The 23,226-nt window shown below is 42.1% G+C and overlaps 2 protein-coding genes and 1 pseudogene across 2 annotated transcripts; 1 reads left to right on the plus strand and 2 right to left on the minus strand.

Annotated features, from left to right (window-relative positions):
• Nucleotides 1–7,402: 7,402 nt before the first annotated feature.
• On the minus strand, nt 7,403–9,946 carry LOC117551270. The gene is made up of 2 exons (XM_034224081.1): nt 9,517–9,946; nt 7,403–9,355 (listed from the first exon to the last, which is right to left on the minus strand). The coding sequence occupies exons 1-2, from the start codon at nt 9,896–9,898 to the stop codon at nt 8,979–8,981; spliced, it is 759 nt and encodes a 252-aa protein (XP_034079972.1). The 5' UTR covers nt 9,899–9,946; the 3' UTR covers nt 7,403–8,978.
• Nucleotides 9,103–23,226, plus strand: part of LOC117551267 — a 37,415-nt pseudogene continuing 23,291 nt past the window's right edge.
• LOC117551273 (growth/differentiation factor 5-like) lies at nt 11,098–14,016 on the minus strand. The gene is made up of 5 exons (XM_034224083.1): nt 13,895–14,016; nt 12,542–12,699; nt 12,329–12,421; nt 12,117–12,229; nt 11,098–11,475 (listed from the first exon to the last, which is right to left on the minus strand). Exons 1-5 carry the CDS (start codon nt 14,014–14,016, stop codon nt 11,332–11,334), a joined length of 630 nt encoding a protein of 209 aa, XP_034079974.1. The 3' UTR covers nt 11,098–11,331.

Genomic DNA, 23,226 nt, shown 5'->3' on the forward strand with positions numbered 1-23,226 from the left:
AATTAAATTCAAGGAACATCTTTCACACTCTTTTGTGATTGCTTTTTGATGCAATACCTTACCTTGTTCCCAGCTAAAAAGTAGGACCTCTGAATCAAGCAGTGATTCAATCACCTGCCTAATCTCCTGAAGCAGATCATAAAGTCTTCTGACTCACCATGCCACCTTGGTGCAAGTTCTGGTGAGTGGGTTCAGATTTGATGACACAGAGCTCAAATACTGCCAGTGGTTGTGATGTCTCCTGTAGGTTTTATAGTTTAGCCTGTAGACAAGAAAGCAGACAAATCAGTTTACACATTTAAACCAGACATGTAAGACAAACATGCTGATTAGATGCGTCACAAAAGAATCCAGCAGCCTCTGTCTGTCTGTTCCTGTTGTTAGAGCTTTGACACCAGCACGTGTATGATTTAATGCAGGCTTAAAGCACAGGCTGTGCTGAAAGGCCTGTTATTGGACACTCACCCCGGCTGGTTATGTTATGCTGCTACTGGCCGACTTCCAGCAGAGCACATCGAGATCATCTTGCTTCATTTAGTGGAGGCTCGGGACAGCTGAGAGGACCATGTCACTTGCCCATAAAAAATATGTAACTGCTGGGGCCTAATGATTATGACATGCAGTATGTAATACAATAGAATACATTAAGGATATGTTCCTCTTGTGCTTGTTTCTATGTACCTAGATACTAGGGTATACTGTTATAGACCCCGGACCCTTTATCAGTCCTTAAAGAATGTTTTAATGATGTATTTATTTTGTTAATTAATATTTTTGGGAATATTTGAATATTCATTTTTATACATGTATTTATTTAATCACCCATAGTTTAAGTTGTATACCTATTAACAATATCATGGGTGAGTAAGATATACAGTATATCAGTCCAAATGTGTGTTCAAAGTAAAAAACTTAAATATATTCAAAAGAAACATGACCTTGGTGATCTTTTGCACACACACATACACACAAACGATACTGCACAGTCACAAGTGTGCAGGACTGAAGTTTGAGACTTTTAGTAGTTTGAATGATAACCAGTAGGTGGTAGTAGTTTACTGTAAATAGAATAGTTGTTCCAAACCTCTTTCCCCTTTCTACCATTGAGTTAAATGATGGCCCCTGATTGAGAGATACATTTTATGGATATTCCATATTACATTTAATGCGTAGCAGAAAAACAATTGATAAACTGTACAATTAACCAAATATATCTGCAGGAAGATTGTGTAAAACAAGGGATTTAGATACATTTGGAACAGAAAGAGCTGCAATTTTTTTTTTTTAGGAATTCCTAAACTATACATTTGTCTGAATGACATCTACTGTATAAATATATGTTTAACATTTTAACTGATAAGGCATAACGAATATGGTTATTTTATGACACATTTCGTTGCTTTCCTCCCTAATGCTTGGCGATTTTCCTAGGTTATTCTAACCGCATACCTTTCTAAAGCAGGACAGGGTGTTTGGCAGGGAAGGAGATATATTCAGTTCTATTTCATACCTACTGACCGCCAGAGGCGGTGCTTTAGCACTGGATATCTTCTGTCTCGCGCATGCGTAGGTCGAATATTTATATCAACAAAGTCACGTGTGACCTCGTACGACCCGGAAGGCATAAGTTCCGGTGCCGTCGACGAGTTCAGTCCTTTTCATCTTCTCGCAGCGTAGGTTACTACTTTATGAGTAGAAGCCAAAGCTAGCTTACTGAACAATTAAGATCCTAGCTCATCGCTATCTGTAGACTTGTGATCGTTAGATCGGAGCTGCGGGCTAGAAAGACGCTCGCCCTCCAAAGGCTGCGACGAGCTAGCTGTCCGTCCTCCCAAGGGAGGGGACCGCGGTGTTCACCGCTCGGATCTTAGGAGCTCCGGATCGGTAAAGAGCGGACGCTCCTGCACGTCAGCCGGCGCTACCGGTTTTGCTGTTTGTGCTATATATTCTCAAACTAATGAGATAATTGTATACAATTAGCCGAGGGCTCTCGCTAATTGTCACTGCGCAGTTAGCTGAGCGCTTTCGTTCAAGCTAAACTGTTACTACACTAGTGAAAAGAGTGTCTCCGCACCTCTTTTCACTACAAACATTTGGTTACTTACCTGATTCTATCGTCCAGTTAGCTGAGTGCTAGCCCGTTCAAGCTAACGGTTACTGCACTAGTGAAGAGAGCGTTTCCGCCCTCTTCTCACTACAAACATTTTATTCTATCGTACCTAATTCTATCGTCCAGTTAGCTGAGCGCTTTCGTTCAAGCTAGACTGTTACTGCACTAGTGAAAGGAGCGTCTCCGCACCTCCTCTCACTACATACATTGGTTTCTTATCTGATTCTATCGTCCATTTAGCTGAGTGCTAGCCCGTTCAAGCTAACTGTTACTACACTAAGTGAAGAGGGCGTCTCCGCCCTCCTCTCACTACAGACATTTAATTCCTTACCTGTATATCGTCCAGTTAGTTTGAGTGCTCCCGTTCAAGCTAACTGTTACGGCGCTAGTGAAAGAGTGTCTTCGCCCTTCCACGGCGCACAATTGGTTCCTGTGCCATCCTCCAGTTAGCCGAGTGCTCTGGCTCATAGCTAACTTACTACAGCGTTAGTGAAGAGAGTGTTTCCGCTCCCCTCTCCTTGCACACAGTTGGTTTCTGTTCCATCCTCCAGTTAGCTGAGTGCTCTCGCTCAAAGCTAACTCGCTACAGCGCTAGTGAAGAGAGTGTTTCCGCTCCCCTCTCCCTGCACACAGTTGGGTTCTGTTGTATCCTCCAGTTAGCTGAGTGCTCTCGCTCAAAGCTAACTCGCTACAGCGCTAGTGAAGAGAGTGTTTCCGCTCCCCTCTCCCTGCACACAGTTGTCTTAAGAACCATTCCATCTCATGTTAGCAGAGTGCTTTCGCTCAGGCTAACTTGCTACGGCGCTAGGGAGAGAGTATTCCCGCTCTCCTCCCACAGCATACCACTAACTGACCACACACTTGTTCGCATCCCAGTTAGCAGAGTGCGTACGCTCATGCTAACTACTTTGTGCTCACTCCCCTCCATTGTGGAGTTTGTTTCCTGGCCAGTTATTTACAGTCAGCTGAGTGCTTCCCCTAAGAGTGGCGCTATGTTTAACGGCTGTAACACCTGTATGGCTTCTCTGCAACCAGAGGATGGCCATGACCTTTGCCCCTCTTGTCTTGGCCTCGAGCATCTGAGGGAGGGCCTTTCGGAGGACTCGTGCATGAATTGTACCATCATGCCTCGTGCGGTAAGAGCTGCTAGACTAGCCAGGGTTGAACTACTGACTGAGGGTGGCCTTCCCCCTGCACAGTCGACTACATCCCAACCTACCCGTCCTAGGCGTCGGGCAGCAGAGGCTGCAGGTGCCCCGCCCAAGAAAAGGACTAAGCCTGATAGGCTGTCCTCTAGGGTGGACCGACTCACTACTGAGGTTGCCCAGATGAAGTCAATCCTCTTGGCTCTCCATTCTGGTGTCAGTACAGAGCACGCCGCTGCACCCAGTCCACCCAGCCCACCCATGCCTGAACTGATTCCAGAGGACGATGTGTTCTCATTGGCAGCTTCAGCCACTCAATTTAATGAGTATGAAGGAGAGGGCCCGTCCCAGGCTTCTGGGCCTGGCTCCTGTACCTCAGATCATGCATCCTCGGGGGGGGCGGATGTCGGCTCCATGAGTACCGTCATCCGCATGGCACTGGCTCGCCAGCAGTTGGATGTACAGCAGCCCGAAACAGTGCCTAGCAGTGCGTTCTTCAGGCGCACTTTGGCACCCGCCACCCTTGCAGTTCCTCCCTCTTGTGAGTATCTGAGGGAGTTACATGCATGCTGGAGGGACACTAAGACTTTTTCCCGTTTTTAAGGTTTCTACCTTAACCCAAGGGTACAAGCTTCAGTTCCGACGCCGACCCCCAGCCTTCAGCCGGGTCAAAATGACCACCATAAGCGACCCGGCAAAAGAAATCGCCCTAAACCAGGAGCTGTCAGTCCTCCTTGCCAAAGGAGCAATCGAGCCTGTAGACCCCATCTCAAAGTAAGGAAGAAAGGCGGTGGACTTCGCCCAATCCTAGATCTAAGGGGACTCAACAAGTTCCTAAAGATCTTACCTTTCCATATGCTGAGCACAGCGGACGTTCTTCTTACCGTTGCCAGGGGGGAATGGTTCACGTCCATCGATTTAAAGGACGCTTATTTTCATGTGCCTATTGTACCTCATCACAGGCAGTTTCTTCGCTTTGCCTTCAGAGGCCGTCATTTTCAGTTCAGGGTGCTCCCATTCGGACTCTCCCTCTCCCCAAGGGTGTTCACCAGGTGTGTCGCGGCAGCCCTATCACCCCTGCAGTCTCAGGGTATGAAGATTCTGCCATACTTAGACGACTGGCTAATCTGTGCACCGTCCCGGTTGCAGTCAACCCAGGACACGGCTCTCCTTCTCTCTCATGTCACCCGGCTAGGCCTCAAGGTGAACATGGAGAAGAGTTATCTGAACCCCTCTCAGAGCCTAACCTTCATTGGGGTGGCTCTGGACACAGTCACTATGCGGGCCTGTCCATCTGCTCAGCGCCTGGACAACATTCTCCAGCTTCTTCCCCTCTTCAAAAGGGGCAGGTCTCTGGCATTTATCCGGTTTCTCGGCCTCTTGGGCATGCTGACAGCTGCCTCAACTGTCATTCCCTTGGGCTTGTTATCACTGCGCCCCCTGCAGAGATGGCTGAACGGCCTCCACTTAGACCTCAAGTTGCACAGGCACAAAAGAATCAGGGTGTCACAACAGTGCCTCTCCACTCTATCCCCATGGAGGGAGAGGTCATATATGTCGAGGGGCGTGGCCATGGGCTCTCCTTTCCGCAGAGAGACTGTTACGACGGATGCCAGCCTCTCGGGATGGGGTGCGGTGTGGCAAAACAGGACAGCCCGGGGGCAGTGGTCTGTTCTGGACGGCACGGAACACATCAATGTGCTAGAGCTACGAGCTGTGCACCTAGCACTCAGGCACTTCCTGCCATACCTAAGGGGGAGGCATGTGCTTGTCCGCTCGGACAACACTACAGCGGTGTACCATATAAACCACCAAGGGGGCACCAAATCTGCACGCTTGCAAGAGGTGTCCCAGACTCTCCTGACCTGGGCAGCTCCTTGCCTGGCCAGCCTACGGGCAATGTATCTGTCCGGAGAGCAGAACCAAGTCGCAGACTTCCTCTCCCGTCACAAGCCCCCACCAGGGGAGTGGCGGCTTCATCCAGAGGTGGTGGCCAACATCTGTGGTCTCTTCGGCAGGGCAGAGGTAGATCTCTTTGCCTCGAAGATGTCGACCCACTGCCTCCTGTGGTTCTCCTTGAGCGAGAAAACCAGCCCCTTGGGTCAGGACGCCCTGGCTCATTCATGGCCAGGGTGTCTTCTCTATGCCTATCCACCCCTCCCTCTGATCCTACCAACACTCCTCAGAGTGCTTCATCAGGGCCACAGGCTTCTTTTGGTGGCCCCCTTCTGGCCAGCCAGGACTTGGTTCTCCCTGCTGCACAGACTCTGTTGCGGGACACCTTGGCGTCTCCCCAACAGGAAGGACCTCTTGTCTCAGCTGGAGGGTCAAATATGGCACCCCGACCCCTGCCGCCTCCAGCTGTGGGTCTAGCCACTGGAGGGCCCGACCCACTGCTGAGCGACTGCATAGAGCCTGTCAGGAGGACTATTCTCAATGCGAGGGCACCATCTACTCGTAGACAGTACGGAAACAGGTGGAAACTGTTCTCTGACTGGTGCCAAGGGCGAAATGAGGACCCAGTACATTGCTCGGTGCCTACTATCCTTGAGTTCCTACAGTCCCTCCTGGATGACGGCCGGTGTCCCGATACCGTCAGGGTGCATGTGGCTGCTATATCAGCCCAACATGCAAAGGTTGACAACAGTACAGTGGGGAGCCATAGACTGGTATCCCTCTTTTTAAGGGGAGCACTGAGACTTCGCCCCCCGAACATCCCAAGGGCCCCTTCATGGGATCTGCCCTTGGTGCTGGATGCCCTATGTTCGCCTCCCTTTGAACCCTTGTTAGAGGCAGAACTGAGGTGGCTCTCAGCCAAGACTGCTTTTCTTCTTGCCATCACCTCAGCAAAGCGTGTAAGCGAGCTTCATGCCTTGTCTGTAAACAGCTCGTGTCTGAGGTGGAACTCAGATGGCTCAGGTGTCACCTTATGGCCGAACATAGCGTTCCTCCCTAAGGTGCTGACACGCTCTCACTTTAATCGGCCTATCCAGCTGGCAGGGTTTGACCCCCCATCAGGAGAAGGGGAAGAGAGGTCAAGACTCCTATGCCCGGTGAGGGCCTTAGAGCTTATGTCCAGACTACCGCAGGCATGCGTCAGTCTGACCAGCTCTTTTTATGTTACGGTGGTCCTAGAAAGGGCCATGCGCTCTCAAAACAGCGCTTGTCCCACTGGATCGTGGACGTCATTGCCCAGGCATACAGGGCGAATGACCGTCCCTTGCCACCCAGAGTAAAGTGCCACTCTACCAGGAGTGTCTCCACGTCATGGGCGACCTTGAGAGGTGTGCCCCTGGAGGACATATGTGCTGCGGCCACATGGGCATCGCCGAGCACATTCGCCAGATTCTACAGGGTGAATGTTGCCGCCCCTCACCCGCTGGGTGTGGTCCTCCTGCAGAGTCCGCCTAGACCATCCTTATAAGGTGAGTATTCAGACTTCCTCGTGACTCTGTTGGTATAGGTCATCCAGTGCTAAAGCACCGCCTCTGGCGGTCAGTAGGTATGAAATAGAACGATAGTTACGTATGTAACTACGGTTCTATGAATACTGGATGACCGCCAGAGTTCTTGGTCACTCGGAATTTCGTGTTTCTGCGAGAAGATTCCGTAGGACTGAACTCGGCGACGGCACCGGAACTTATGCCTTCCGGGTCGTACGAGGTCACATGTGACTTTGTTGATATAAATATTCGACCTACGCATGCGCGAGACAGAAGATATCCAGTGCTAAAGCACCGCCTCTGGCGGTCATCCAGTATTCATAGAACCGTAGTTACATACGTAACTATCGTTCTTCACTCTGCCCTCAACCTGTTAGACTTACAAAGAAAGTGTATATCATAAATAATAATCCAAACTTAGAAACTAGAACAAAATAACCGACATTTTAATAAAAAGCTCTTTTTTTTTGGTAAATGGATGAACATTACATTACCAGAGCAGCACATTCTCACATAAAAGTACAACAATATAACACTAGTCCAATCTAATTTATTTGCATTTTTGTATACTTACTGATATTCTGTTTTGCAATTTAATGTAATGGTAATTGAGATTTCAAAAGTAGGTTCTTTTTTAGCAAAAATGTACATTTATATCATTGAATGAATCTCAACATTGAAACACAACAACATCAACTACAAAATAAAAATAAATTGTTTTTAATATTGCCATAAACACTTACAACCATTCACATCTTTTGCATCACCAATGATATCTTTTCAGATCTTCAAAAGTCTCTATTATTGCTTAACAAAGATGGATTAACACATTTAGAGTGATCTACATGTTCTTCTATGGTCAAATGCCATCAAATACCTTCACAACGAAACTAAAAGTTTAAAGTCACATAAATCAAGCTTTAACAATATCATACAAAACGTGTGGGGAGTTGCGTCAAGCGTTGTTTCAACTACAGTACTCAAGCACACAATTTAGATACTTGGACTGTTCATTTAATTATCCTTTTACTTCCACTCAACTACATTTCAGAGGGAAATATTGTACTTATTAGTCCTATAAAATTATTTGACACCTACTAGTTATTTTACAAATAAAGATGTTTGCATACAAAACATAATAAGATCTTATACAATATATATATGACATCTAAAATATATCTAAAACAATTTACAACAGATTAATTGGTTGTCTGTCATTTAACACACACAAAAGCTTGCTTTGCTTTATGCCTTTGTCCAATAGTTGTGAGGTTTGGACTTGTAAAACCAAACGATCAATCAATGAACATAGAAAATAATCATGAGCTTAACCCTTGTGTTGTGTTCGAAAGCTGTTACCGTTCATGGTGTTCGCGGGTCAATTTTGACCCATGATTTACCTCAGAAAAACACTAAAAAATAATGACTATCACATATTGTTTTAACTACATCATAACTAACTTATAATGCATTCATAACCGTACAATCCTGTTGTAATTTTATTTTATGGCCCCAAAACACACCACATATTGCACATGTACATGTGTGTGTTCAGGTTCAAGGGTTTGTGTACATATTCTTTGTGAAAGGTTGAGTTCCCGTGGGGGGGAGGGATGGGCAACCAGGTGCATGTTGTGAAATAATTATTGTTACAGTGGATGAAGGGGGTGGGGTTGGGGTGTCTAAAGTCAAAGATTAATCTTGATTGGGCCAAATTTGCCCCAGAGTCACCCACAACAATTCTGCTGTGTCTTCCCAGACCTGAACACCAAATTATACAATTTTTTTTTTTAAGAGACCTTCAGACTTGGCTAAAATTGTCAAAATCTGTTTTGTAGTGTTTATATAGCTGTTGTGGAGGATATCATCTGCAGGTCTCCCTTGAAAAAGAGATCGATGATCTCAATGGGACCACCTTAAATAAAGGTTTGAAATCATGAAGCCTCGTTCCGATAAAAAAACTAGAGCGTAGTTATTATATAATTGTACCTTGATACGGGTCACCGGAGACCCAAACACAACATAAGGGTTCATCCATAATGAAAATAATCAACAGTTGCAGCCTTAAATAAAATTGCTCAAAATCTAAAAATTACTAAAGTGATGGTTACACATTAATGAATGAGATGATAACAATACAATGATATCAAATTGTAATACCGGAAGTACATTTTAGTTACTATACCTACGCACTTTTACTTAAGTAACATGCTCAATGCAGGGCTGAGTATTTGTACAGTATGCATTAGTTATTTTACTTTAGTAAAATATATGGGTATTTTATCCATCACCTCCTTGGTTGATCTGATTTGGTTTTCTCTCCCAGAAGGTGACCAGAAAAGGAGGACATTTGAGAAAATCAACCGGGGAAACAACCGGGGAATCAACCGGGGAAACAACCTGTATGCAGAAAGAGTTCCCCGTGTTCTCGTTACTGAATTGTGGCGCCACGTTGTATTGGAGGCCACAGTCGCCTGCGATTGTGGTGGGGCTGTTGTGTCTGAGCAGTGTGGTGGCAGAGGGGACAGTGGCTCTCACTTCCAGCATCTCATGTCCAGCTACAGATACATCCACAGGCAACACCACGTAGGCCTGCACAAAGCTTTCTCCAATGTTGCACTTGAGTTGCGTAGACCAACAGTATTCCCCGGGGTCTCCTAGGAAGAGAGACTCATTTATGAAGGGCTATACACATCGGATGTGCCACATAAAACAGTCAGACAGCGATGGTCTGACATAAGAAGACCACCTGCACTACTGATATCTGTCTGCACATTTAGTCAAGGACAGTTGAAATTGTAACTGAGAGATGCCTTACCTTCTGTGCAATATGAGAGCCGTATGTTATGGTTGTCCTCAAGTTGAAGTTTCTTATGGTAGGTCATCTGAGTGCACTCGATCAAACAGTTTGATAAGGGTCTCTTGGGCAGCAGTTTCACCAACCCTTCCCTCTCTGAACAATGAGCTGCCCCTTCAGCCAGCAGAAAGGGAGACAGTATGCCAAAAAACACCCACAAAGTGAAATATGTTGACATTCTGTCCAGTATCAATAAAACATCCAATTGCTGGCAATGTTGAGCGATTGGTCCAGATCTTCTTGTCCTATTGTGGGATAGTTGTTGTCCTGGATCAATATATTGCTTGCACAACCTGACAACCATAGGATAAGATTCAACTTCAGCCAGGAAAAAACTTTGCATGCACAGCAGCTATAAACGTTCAAGACTTTCAGAACTGCGCAACATGCTGCTCTTACACTGAAATGAGGAGGGTTTCCTGGAGCGCAGTGCCTATCCTCCAGGTTATTTTCCTCCCTCTAGACTTGAAATGTGAAACACCTAAAGGCTGGACTAAGGAACTGCTTTACCAAAATAGTAATCAAGAGTTATAGTCCATAATAAATGTTTGCAGGAAAAACAGCTGAGAGCAAAACATTTTTGATTTGAATCATCTTTATTCAAAAGTTTGTAAGCAAAAAATCAGGAAATTGGTACAAATGATTAGCATGCTATAGCAGTTTCATTAGCAAAATACAATATTTTGTACGAGATCTAAATACAAGTTATGGTGCTATGTCAATATAATAAGTAATAGTTGAAAAATAAAATAAAGTACATGGTGAGGTAATTTTGTAAAGTCAGCAGTAGACAAAAGCTTAACAAAATGATAAACTGAGAACTATAGCAAGTTACAGGCATATGAGGGAAAACAAGACCTCTGCTGTAAAACATGTATATAAGAGGACATTTATTTAAATCAAACAACATTCTTTGGGTTCATTTATGAAAAAAAAAAGGGAAAAACTGCTTTGGGTCAAAACTATGATCTAATGGCATATCTCAAAGAAGGTTATGTCAAGAAAAAATTGTTTGATTTTTTTTTTAATGTCATTTTTATACCTAATTATGATTCATTCCAAAAGTGAATGTTTTTTGGTGGTTGCAATGGGGCATTGTTGCTTTCTGCAAGTTGAAAGGGCTAAAAGAAAGCACCATACAGAAGATGTCCCTACTTAGGAAAAATGTATATGAAATGTGATTGTGAATTGTTGTCATATATATGTATATTATTATTATTTTTATATGCCTTTTGAATTAAATTGCCCAAGAAAGGAGTCGTTCACAGATGGGGGGAAACAACTGGTATGAGTAAGGATTTGGCTCTGTACAGTCTCACATTTTTGTTAGGAACACTCTGTAATAGTTAGCAGCTTTAAATAGTGCTCTTCACCCATGAGATGTATTTAAAGATTAGCTGGCAGTGTTTCGCCTCCAGCTCTCTGCAGCTCTTGGCGCAAGAGAAATAGTTGGGCTTATCTACAGAAATGCATTTTTGATGGGTCTGCAGTATCATTATTATCATCATCATAATAATCATTGGCAGTTAACCTCTAAAATAAAAAAATGATCAGATTTGTGCTGGCACATTCTTGTTTGAAAGGAGAAACAGGAATGCAAAACTGAGAGAGACTTTGCTTTGGTTCCCACACTCGGTGCTGAATACACACTGAAAGGATCTAAGATAAGTCTATAGAGAGAAGATAGGCCTGCATATAATGTATCACTAAGTTTTCTGTATTTTGTGTGTCTGTGTGCACCAGGTGGTTCACATACACAAGACTATAAAACAAACTTTACTTTGTGCCTGGCTGCTGGAGGTTACTAGGCCCACACCCGCAGCTGCTGGCCAGCTGCACGGAGGAGATGACGAGGGTGCTGAACTCATCCACATAGAGAACAGGCACCATTTGGAGGGAGGTGGGCTGACAACATGGCACCTGGAGAGAAAAAAAGAGAGGAGGAGTTAAAGAGGTTATGTTGGATAACACAGTTTGAACAAAAATGGACGTTAAGAACGTGTGAATATTTATATTCTTGATAGAAATGCAAAAAAGTGGTGCATGCTATGGTGGACGTGTTACACATAAAGTACAGAAATAAAAAAGTGTAGAAAAATTAAATATAAAATAACAAATTACAAATTAGTTTCCAAACAGTTTCATTTAAAAGATGCAGTCTAGATCTTAGTTGTATTTTTTCTTTTGCAAAGTTATTTATAAGATCACATAAAGATGGTACACAACGTTATGTTTCCTTAGCACGTACACTGCATTCATTTCTGATTGACCAAAGTTTTGGGAGTGTCTCAGCTTGAATTTGGTTCATTTGTATATTTGTGTTGGCAGAGTGAGAGAACAGGCTTATCTATTGGCAGCTGTTTTCCCTCCTGAGCAAACACAGGCAAACTATTTGGTGTTTGTAGCTCCAATGTAACTTAGGCAAAGAGGTGAAAAAAGACGTGTAGGACTGTAGAAGAGGAAGCAAGTACAATAAACAAAGCTATACATTTAACAGTAAAACATAAGGTAATTGGGGTTGGAGGACATTTATTTCACTGTTCTAATATAGAGAATTATACCTGAGTGGTTTGGGATGGTGGACATTGCACAGGGTGCCCTGCGGGGTTGCAGAGTGCACACTTGACGATGGTCAGGCTGGCAGGATGGATAATCCAGTTTTCCCAGCCCAGATCTGAAACACATAATAATGGACATTTTAGTACATGCATTTATATATTTTTGCATGTCAATTTGCATGCATACATGAACACATGCACACATTGGTGCATACCTTTCATGAAGATCTCAGAGGCCATGGAACAGCACTTCAGGTCTGTACTGTTTCCACCATCAGGGGACACGGAGTTGCCAGAGGCCACTGGAACTGTAAGGACAAAAAAACGTTCAATTCAGTTTGAATGTGAAAACCTCTTAAGATTAAATTAAAGCTGTACAAAATGTGGGCTCGACAAAGGTTTCTTCAAAGTGTTTGGGTGTTACATACCACCATTGTCCTTCACTCTGTGAGCAATGGAGCCGAAGGTGGTCCTCCATTTCTCTCCAATACCGTCCAGCCCACCAGCAGGCAGCTGTGGCTCAGCCTGCAAGTTGAGGCCCTCGAGGAGACTCTGTCTGATTGACTGCAATGACCCCCCCGAGCATCTAAACATCATATAAAAGGTTACATTTGCATTAAAAAGGATTACACAGAAAAATTGAAGAAATGCTCTACATGACAACAAATAAGTATTGTGTTAACAATCCAATCAAGACTAAACAAGTGTAGTTGTGAGCAGCTGCACATGCCAGACATGTACTCTCTCAATAACCTCAATAGCTCTGGGACTATTTTCTTAGGCATACACAAATTCCTCTGTGGAAGAGTAATTTATGACACTACTGAAGCTTAATTGCAACAGCATGTTACAGCTCTGCAAATTCCTAGAAATAGATCAAAATGATGTATTTTTCCCTGAGAACTACTCAGCACGGACACATCATGGATATGTTATCTGTTAAGCAAGTCTGCAGCACTGAGGCTATTCAAAATATGTATTAACCTCTACGACCTGACAAGGTAAGGGGAGATATAGCAGGTCCACAGTATACGTCACAAGGAATTTGATACACAGATTTGATGCAAAATGAAACACATTCTAACATTTGAGACTGAAAAAATGACTTCAAAATAACACTTTAACACCCCAAGACCTTTTGGAACACTAGTAAGAGGACAACTGTGACTTGGTATCAAAAACGTTCTGCATGAATTCTGATTAGCGATTGGATGGGGAGCATTTATTTTTTTTTAAAGAGAAATGCTCAGAAGCCTACTTAATGTCTACATATCAATGAAAGCCATATATTCTATGAATGCCCAAGTGTTGTAGTTTGTAGTTGTAATGTTTCAAGAGGCTGTAGTTTCATAAAAAGCTGATTTTGTAAAGCAAGGTCAAGCTTAAAAAACTACAGTGAAATGAGGACTAACATCATAAAGAGTCTCAGATGTATTAAGTCATACCCAATATATGCAATTCACCTTCATTGGGACCCCAGCATGCAGACATATTCAATTACACAATTTTTAGACTAATATAACACATTCATAATGCATATTTGAGGGTTTCTATAGAACCAACTTTCATTCAGATATCAGTGTATCAAATGAACCCCTCTGAATAGGGGCCTGCAATCTATAATAAAATGGATACACTACACAGCAAACAAAAGCGTAATATTATTTAAGTACCAAAACACTGTAAAAATGTGCTCCTGAAATAAAACATTTACCAATAGCGCTCTTATAAATCAAACATATTGCACTTTAGAGACAGGGAACAGATAGGTTGGTACTGACCTGTGCTGCGAGACAGGAGAGTTCGCAGGGGCAGCAGAAACTTCCTCGGATGGCAGCAAGACAAATGCAAACACCATTGAAGAGCCCAGGAGCATCGTCATGACAGTAAACGTAAAGGACATGGTGTATGGGCCGGATGGTCAATCTTTTGGATCAACTGCTCTCAAATTTGGACTTGCGGCCGACTACGGTTGACTCTGGTTGGAAGAGAAGATAGGAGTGACCAGACAGTGATGCTGCACGAGGTATTGTTTGTCAGGGCCTGGGAACATGGGTTTTTATCTTCCTGTACCAAAGCTTGGCCTTGAGATATTTCACATTGTTGTCTTGTGTGAAAGAGATCAGTTCAGTTATTTCTTCCAGACGTGAAATACTGGATGTGATTTCTTAGGGAGGATTTGAAATCAAGAATATGGTTTTGCCTACACAAAGTAAAAGATGCAAAAACATCTTCAAATAGTCAGTGAATAAACGTTCACATATTCCCCAGTGAACATATTCTTTTTTTAAACTTCTTTCAACAAAAAAAGGTTCATTGGGCCTTCTGATGCCACTCATAGTGTATTGTACATGTTTAAACCATATTATTCCACACTACCAGTATCATACATGCTCAACTATCCATCTCTATGAGAGTAAAGAGCAAAACACGAGGCTGAGTTGAGAGGCAAGCAATGAACGGTAGTTTAAAGTCGTTAAGGCCCCTTTAATCAGAGACTACTAACTCACTGTGGACTAAACTGGGTCACAGCAATATTTGCATGGTGCACCAAAGAACACGGTTTTACTGCTGGAGGGTACAACCAATCATAATAGGCAGTGCCACAGAAATTGTTGGTACATGCTGATACAAGACATGGCAATACTCTTGCAGTCAGTGTGAAATAACAGGCATAATAACACAAGTATGCCATGTGTTCTTGCACAAGACCTCCTACAGGTCTAAACAACACTGTGAAGATTTGAGCTCTGAAATGATCATCAGGTCTCAACAATGGTGATAAATTGACAATATTTAAAAATAAAGTCTTAGAGGATAACTCCGGGGATATTTCATATATTTCTATATCTATATCAGAATGAGAGTTTTTATAGGTTTTTAGGGTGTTTTACACAAAATCATTTTTCTTTTTACGTCAATTTAAATAATAAATAATTTGATCCATCTATCTTTCTAACTAGCTATAGATTGTATAGAATATATATATATATTAAACAGATAAATATATATTTATCGCAAATCTTCAATTTGTTTATGTTTTGTTGTGTAGCTGTTAAGCCTGCTCATAATGTGTTTTATCAAGAGGCAGCAGTTTGGTTTAGTTTTCACTGTGAAGTTGTTTTTTTTATGGATTTATGTCATGTTTCTGTTAATACAAACCAAAAACAAATGTATTTTTTTTTTTCATGGGATTTGTTTTTCACTAACAAAAATGTGCAAAATTGTCGGTTGTTCTTATAATAACGCATTGGTCGCCTTAGGTCACTGTGGAATATTGCAGTTTTCGACCACCTACTGTATACATGAGCGGAGTCCTTGAGTATCAGACGTCTCTCACAATGTCCTTGTTCTACTACAGCAGGGAGTCACACCACCGCAGCTGCTGCTGCTGGCTGTGATCACAGAGAGTCTTTATAAATAGGCCAAGGGCTAGGGAGGAAGCACCATGCAGATGTTCACAAGCACACAACACAGAGAACATTCTTGGGATGAATCTCAACAAAACATTATTAAAAATGTGGCAGGATTTGGTGTAGCGAGATAGAAAGCTACATTACAGGAGATTCATTCTGTGGGAAATATTGCTATTAAGATTTAATTTGTGCCCGACAAGACTTGAACATAATGACTGTGGATAGACAGAACACCTGCTGCAACAATTCAATTCAATAGACTCATTGTACAGCACCCAAATGATTAGTTTATGGAATCTCATAATTGGAAGCGGTATTGTTTAATGTCTTGTCCAATAATGTTACATTTACAATCCTTCAACCTTGATTGGTGTGTTCTACTTGTTGTATGACTGCTTCACTTACATGCATAGTGAGGAAAGTAAAAGAAGGACTGTTTCTGTTTTTTATTTTATTTGATAATTTTGTGTCTATATTTGTACGAGTTGTATTGAATATAAAGGGTGCTATGGCTAGTACTATGATATATGTAATGTTAAAGTCTATCTATCCAGGCTAGCCACGGCTAATTAACCACTAATGGAGATACATTGATGTTATTATTCATTAGTCACAGGGAGGACACATGTCTTGCATCAAGGCCAAGATTTAAAAACCGATACTGCCCTTTATCAGAGCCATCATCCGTTTACTCAGCGTACATGACAGCCGTAGTAATGTTTAATCCTAATCCACTTGCATCTTGTTTTGTTAAAGTGATCACAGGGCACAGGACACTTGGCCTTGATATTTACAAGACTTGAGCCAATGTGTGTGTTGGTGGACGAGAGTGTGTAGCTTCAAGAGGGGAAATCTAACTACAACATTACAGACAGTGGGACCTGTGTTGCTGGGCCTTGGAAATGAATGGAGTGATAACACATGCTACATATCTGCCTTTTCTCTTCTTTAAACAAATATAATTTGGCTGGCTGGTTTGGGGCATACAAAATGGAAAGTTTTATTTAAAGGTCCAGAAGAAGTGAGGGGGATATTGAAAGAATGGTAACGTGAACAGGTAAGGGTTTTTCGGCCAGTCTGGTGCTTTTTCTTTTATTTCTACTGTTGATTGCTCTATTTAAAAAAGTTTGGGAAACATTACTTAAACTTGAAATGCTGAAGTGTGTATTCCATGCAAACATTTGCCATTATATTTTTAAACATCAAGTATTTGTGTCTTTTTCCATTTGCTTTACTCCTAACTGTTAACTTGATTGTCCAATTGATTTATTACAAAAATCTGTAGTGAAACAGATGAAACAGGGAAATGTGTTTTGTTGTTTATAAAAGTTTATTATTTCATTATTTCGCAGCTTGCAAAACACAAGGTCAGACATTTCACACTCACACATGAAAGTATATTTTTCTTTGACAGTGAAAACAGCACAGGATCATGGGATGTGGTCTGGGAAAGTCTGAACCACTGCTGACAAAATGTCACAAAGGTGCTGCCTTTATTATTCCAGTGAAATTCCAGAGTCAAATGTACCTTTTTACGCAATAATTTAATGCTATTTTTCATTTTTAGAGTCCATCTCAGTTCCAGGTAAATATATGTTTACTCCATCACATATTTACACAAAAGTCTCAACAAACAATTTTAACTCACTTTTCTACTCAATTTGTATGCACTCTGTGAAGCTGCCACTGGTAAGTCTTGCAGAATGGATCAAACTTAGTATATGAATGTGTTCATAGTGGAAGAGGAAGGTTACCTCAGCATGGTTATGTCCGAGTGCTTCCGTCTTGTCTCCTAATCTGCAGCGATCAGTGCGGCTCTGTTAATCCAGCGCTGGTACCGTCAGCATGTTGCACGGCTGGAGATGAGACGCAGGTGCACGTGGAACATCTTCCAGTCTATCGAATATGCAGGAGAGCAAGACCAGATCAAGGTGAGCACTGACAGAACTCGTCTTACCCACCAACATTTAGAAGCCTTGTGGATGGCAACATCAGGCTGTCGGTAAGAAATATATATTTTAAATATTGGATGTACTGCCATTACATTTTAAAACAGACATTCATGGACCCAAGAGGATAGTTCTTACCAACGTTGTGATCTCCAGACCTTCCAGCACCACCATGAGGCTGACATTTGTGGTTCAGAGTGAAACATATATCAATTTGATTGAAAAATAATAATCATTACAAGATGGATGGCTGAGATATTCCGCATCCATGGTCCATCTGGGATTTATTACAATAACCTTAGTGGCCCCAACATTTTTATCTAAAATGTCATTTTTTCCAGTACTTCGATTTGACAATTTCAAAATAAGACATTTAACAACATGTATTTTTTCTTCCTGCAGCTCTACAATTACTTTGGCTTCTTGATGGACCACTTCACCCCAGCCAGCAGTGAAAGTAAAACAGACCTCAACTCTTCACTGATGCAGAGTAGGTTTCATTAGATTACTGACAGTCAGATAATCTGAGTTTAACCAGTCTACTATCTGCTGAGAAACATAATGTGGGTTTGCCCTTACTTTTTCACTTCCTCTCTACACCTTTACCATAGGAAACCTTATATCCCACATATTTCGTAAGAATTAAATCTGTCTTGACACAGAGTGGGAGAGATATTTTTGCTACAAGAGCATTGAGGTGACAAAAAGCTACACAGGCCCCCATCTGACGTTCCCCATGACGTTCTGTGGGGTGTCAAAGCTGGTGGAGGCCTTCAAGCACAAAGAAGTAAGTACATGATTATATCCCCAAAGGTGTTCAATCCAAGGTTTGCTTTTTCTCCTCTGTGCTCGGTTTATACACACTTTCTTTGTTTTCTAGTAGCAGCTTCATGCTCGATATGTTCTGCAGCTTCTTGGAGAGACTTGGAGACTTCTGAGAACTTTCCCCAACATCAGTCACGTCATCGCCTGCCATACAAAGCCCATTTGATTGATTGATTGAAAAGTTTATTAACAGCTTGTATATTGGGTACAGTACAGTACAGCTCAAAACATACAATTGTTAAGGGGATGCAGACCAGAGAAAGACTTTCGTCTTGTTTAAATCAGGGTCCCCCATTTCCAATTCATCATGTCATTTAAGACATATAAGACATATTTGACATACAGATGGCTTATTTACAATTTACATACAGGTGGTTTTTTACATACAGATTGCTTGTTTACAATTTTCATTTTAGATTTCGTTCTAATACATCCTAACCGGACATTTAAGACATACCAAGTCTACAGATATACAGTTAGTAACAGAGTCTAAAATGCGAGTATATACATAGATGGGGGGGGGGGGGGGGGGAGCTGTCCATTGAACGACAGGTTGAGATTTGTACCATTACCGGGGCCAGTTTTGCAATGCTCTCCCCCGAAGGTGCTCTTTAAGAGAGGTTTTGAAGGTAAGTATAGTTTTACTTTCCTTTACAGTTGTGGGAAGAGCGTTCCACCTTGATGTGGCATAATTGCGAAACGTGTATTCCCCCTTTTTTGTGCCAAATCTGGGTTTCACATGATTTGTGGAGCTCCCTCTGGTGTTATGATCATGGTATTCCTTGACCTTTGGGAATAATTTTTTTGACATGTACATGGGTACCATAGAGGTGTAGTGGATCTTGTAGACCAGGCCCATTGCAAGTAGCTGTACTCTGTCGTCTACTCTAAGCCATCCTAGGTTGTCAAAGTGGGCAGAGGTGAGGTGGGTTCTAGATGAAAGGTCAAGCAGTAGTCTGACCAGTTTATTTTGCGATGTTTGAAGTTTTATTTTTAGCGCCTTGGAGGTGCTATGGTACCATGACGTGCAAGCATAGTCATAGTACCCTTGAATGAGTGCTCCTGCCAGAGTTTTCAGGGTGTTTTTGTTTACCAGAGAGGAGATCCGGTATAGGAATCTAGTTCTCTGATTGACTTTTTTTATTACATTGGATGCCATTTTGTCACAGGAGAGGTTTGCCTCAAGAATAGATCCTAGGTATGTAATTTCCTTCTTACTTGTGACAATAATGTCGCCCACTGCAACTGAGAAGTCGTCGGATTTGCTGAGATTATGTTGCGAACCGAAGAGAATGGACTCTGTTTTACCCAGGTGTAATGATAATTTATTATCGGCGAGCCAGGTGCAGATTCTGCCGAGCTCGGAGCTGAGGGTTTTTTCAACCTGCAACCTGTTCCTGTCAGAGACCAGCAGGGCTGAGTCGTCCGCGAACAGGAATAAGTTGCAGTCACATGCTGATGACATGTCATTTACATAAATTAGGAACAGTAACGGACCTAATATGCTTCCTTGTGGAACACCACAGCTCACTGGGAGGGGGGGGGACAGAGTACCGTTTACCTCCACCATCTGTTCTCTCCCCTCCAGGTAGGATTGCATCCAGCTCACCGATAGTTTATCAAAACCAATTGCTTTTAGCTTGTCAATCAGAATGGGGTGATTGACAGTGTCGAAAGCCTTTTGTAGGTCCAGCATCACCATGCCGCAGTACTTGCCCTCGTCCACCTCTTGTTTGATGTGGTCGCTCAAATAAAGAAGGCATGTGTCAGTGGAGTGGGATGTTCTAAAGCCAGATTGAAATTCATAGATTAGTTTCTTTTCCGCGAGGTACTTTTCGACCTGTTCATATACTATTTTTTCCATGACTTTCGAGATGGAGTTAAGTATAGAAACAGGGCGGTAGTTGCCTGGGTCCAATTTGCTGCCCTTTTTGTGCAGGGGGGTTACTCTTGCAATTTTGAAGTCTTTGGGTACTTTTCCCTGTTTTATGGAGAGGTTAATTATGTGAGCTATGACTGGTGAGATGGCGGTTGCTGAGTCTCTGAGGAATTTGGAGGGGATATTGTCGTGGCCAGTGGCCTTGTTAGGTTGGAGGGCACTCAGTTTAATGAGTACCTCTGCTGTTGTTACCCTTGCTAGACTGAAATCATCTTTGCGTACCCCTAGGTTTTTGTAGTAGGTCATGATGTGATCTACTCCAAAAAGCCCTGAGTGGGAGGGTAATTTATTTACAAGAGTTGTGGCTATGTTTGTGAAAAAAATGTTCAAGTACTTGGCCACATCCAGTTTGTCTGTGATGAGCCTGTTATCTGTCTTTATGTTTAAGTTAGAAAATCTCGTTTTGAGTTTTTTACTGCAGCCAAGCTGGTTATTGAGTAATTTCCAAAGTTCACGGGGTTTATTTTTGTTTTCCTCAGTTTTGACATTGATGAAATTCTTTTTGGCAGTTTTGATCATGGAGCTTACGTCATTTCTTAGTCTGTTTCTTTCAATTTTGAGTTCAGTCACGTGGGGCTGGAGTTCACTGCTCGTGCTTTTGGAAAGCATTGACTGACTTTTATGAAACTCAGAGCATTTTTTGTCTCTGGTTTTCATGGCGGTCAGTATGCCGGAGTGCATCCACGGCTCAGCGCGATTTTTTACCCTAATTGTTCTTAGGGGGGCCAAATCCTTGAGTATTACAGAGAATTTGTTTTTGAAACCAAGCCATGTTTCTTCAACTTGTGTACCACTGAGCTCATCTGACCAGTCCAGGCTCTCCAGTTCTAGGTTAAAGGCCTCGCTAGAGTAGTTTTTGAGGTCTCTAGATATGACTGTTTTGTGACAGCCGGCCCTTTGTTTTAGCTTTTTGCGGGTACAGAATATCATATAATGATCACTTAACCCGCATGCTATAACCCCTTTACTGGAGATCCTGGACTTGTCAGAGGTCAGAATGAGATTAATGGTAGTTTGTGTTGTTTCACATACCCGGGTGGGTTGGGTGATTAGCTGGCTGAAGCCGTGCAGATCACAAATCCTACTGAAGGACTTGAAGACGGACGTGTCTTTACGTTGCATATCCGTGTTCCAGTCTCCAATAATAATTGTCTCTACATCCCCCACATCAGCCAAACACCCATCTAATGTATCATAAAAGTCACTCTGTTCCGGTGGTCTATAGATTGTCCCGACTATTACAGATTTAGCATTGTCAAAAAGAATTTCAACCCACACAGATTCAATATTTTCATGATGCAGGTCAGTTCGGTTTTTGAAATTGGTGTCTTTATGTATGTACATGCAGACACCACCTCCATTCACGTTCCTGTCCCTTCTCACTACAAGATAATCTTCAATTTCAATCTCTGAATCTGTAATGGAATTGTCCAATTTGGTCTCAGAAAAGCATAATATGCTTGCCTTACCGTTCATGCCTGAGTTCAGCCAGTTTGTGTCTCAGGCTGTTACCATATGCGGTACTCAACAGCAGGCCTTTCCTGTATATATTGTTCTCAGATCTTTTCTCCCACATTATTTTCTTAACGCTCTTGAGCATGCAGTTACACTGTAACAAATATGAATTCATTATTTATCTCTTTCCCAGGGGATCTACACGGGCACCTTGAAGACCTGTTGTTGATATTCTACAAGGTACTCATTACATTCAATTAATCAAATTGTCAGACAGAGATGTTCATTTCAACACCTTACTCTCTCTAATCATACTAATCCAAAGTGCCTTTAATTGCTCTTGTATAGACCATTCTCGTATAGCAGTGATTCTGAAATGGGGGTACGCGGACCCCTAAGGGTACGTTGGGGTACTGCAGGGGGTACGTGAGATTTAAAAAAAAAAGTTAATTAAAAAAATACCATGCATGATTACAAAAATAATCTTAGTATAATAAGTTAAATAGAAAACACAATTTTATATAAAATATTCCTAGAACCACCAAGGGGGTCCTCATATAAACATGTCAAATTTGTGTATTGTATTTTATAGTTTTGCATAATATATCATTGTGTTCATTGGTTTGTTAAACAGATATTACTTCAGTTGAAAAACTCCTTTGAAAAATCAGTTATGTCGTTATGTTCTTTTTTTTCATGCATAAAATAAAAATATCCTTAGTTTGTTGTAAAGGAGTTCATAAATCAGGGAACATCACTATATTGGAATTATTTGTATAGGCTTTTTTTTCGATCAAAAAATGTTCGGGGTCGGTCAGGGGGTACTTGGCTGAGAAAATGTTTCAAAGGGGGTACATTACTGAAAAAAGTTTGAGAAGCACTGTCGTATAGTATAGTTTCTACTCTTCTACTAGTATTAACCTCCTATTTTGAATATTCTTGTTCATATTTTGGTTCTGTATTTCTCTGTACTTACCCCTTTCAGAACGGTTTGCCGTCCTCTGATAAACCATATGTTTTTAATGGAGACTTTGTGGATCGTGGTAAAAACTCTTTAGAGATCCTTCTCACCCTATTCGGCTTCCTGCTGGTCTACCCCAATGACGTCCATCTGAACAGAGGGAACCATGAGGACCACATTGTTAATCTGAGGTTCGAGGCCAATCACAAAATGCTCACACTGTATATGGTTTCATTCTTATTATATTCAACCTACAGCTGGTGTGTATACTAACCTAGTTGTTTAATGTGTGTTTTCTTCAGATATGGCTTCACTAAAGAAGTTTTGGGAAAATACAGGGTAGGTTTTGTTTGATTTGCATTCAACTCAACGTATTGTCCTATTTTGTTGTACTAAGACTATTTAAAACCCTGGGGGACATGTTGCATCATCATGATGTAGTTTGACTCAGTTAGTCCAATGCCTGCTTGCGTATTAACTCACATAATACCAAATGTCTATTAATCCACAACTGGAAATAGTGAATACACTTTTACTCCTGTTTTAGTCTGCAACTGAATGTGCCCAA

This window comes from Gymnodraco acuticeps, unplaced genomic scaffold (assembly GCF_902827175.1).
Source record: "Gymnodraco acuticeps unplaced genomic scaffold, fGymAcu1.1, whole genome shotgun sequence".
Lineage (NCBI taxonomy): Eukaryota > Metazoa > Chordata > Actinopteri > Perciformes > Bathydraconidae > Gymnodraco > Gymnodraco acuticeps.

Bases quoted from the DNA above. Each gene is read 5' to 3' on its own strand.
- LOC117551270 (XM_034224081.1), bottom strand. From the start codon at position 9,898: ATGCAAAGTTTTTTCCTGGCTGAAGTTGAATCTTATCCTATGGTTGTC. The intron at 9,356-9,516 runs GTAAGGCATCTC...CTCTCTTCCTAG, and splicing joins GCTCTCATATTGCACAGAAG to GAGACCCCGGGGAATACTGT.
- LOC117551273 (XM_034224083.1), bottom strand. From the start codon at position 14,016: ATGTCCTTTACGTTTACTGTCATGACGATGCTCCTGGGCTCTTCAATG. The intron at 12,230-12,328 runs GTATGCACCAAT...TATGTGTTTCAG, and splicing joins CTCTGAGATCTTCATGAAAG to ATCTGGGCTGGGAAAACTGG. The intron at 11,476-12,116 runs GTATAATTCTCT...TTTTCTCTCCAG, and splicing joins CACCATCCCAAACCACTCAG to GTGCCATGTTGTCAGCCCAC.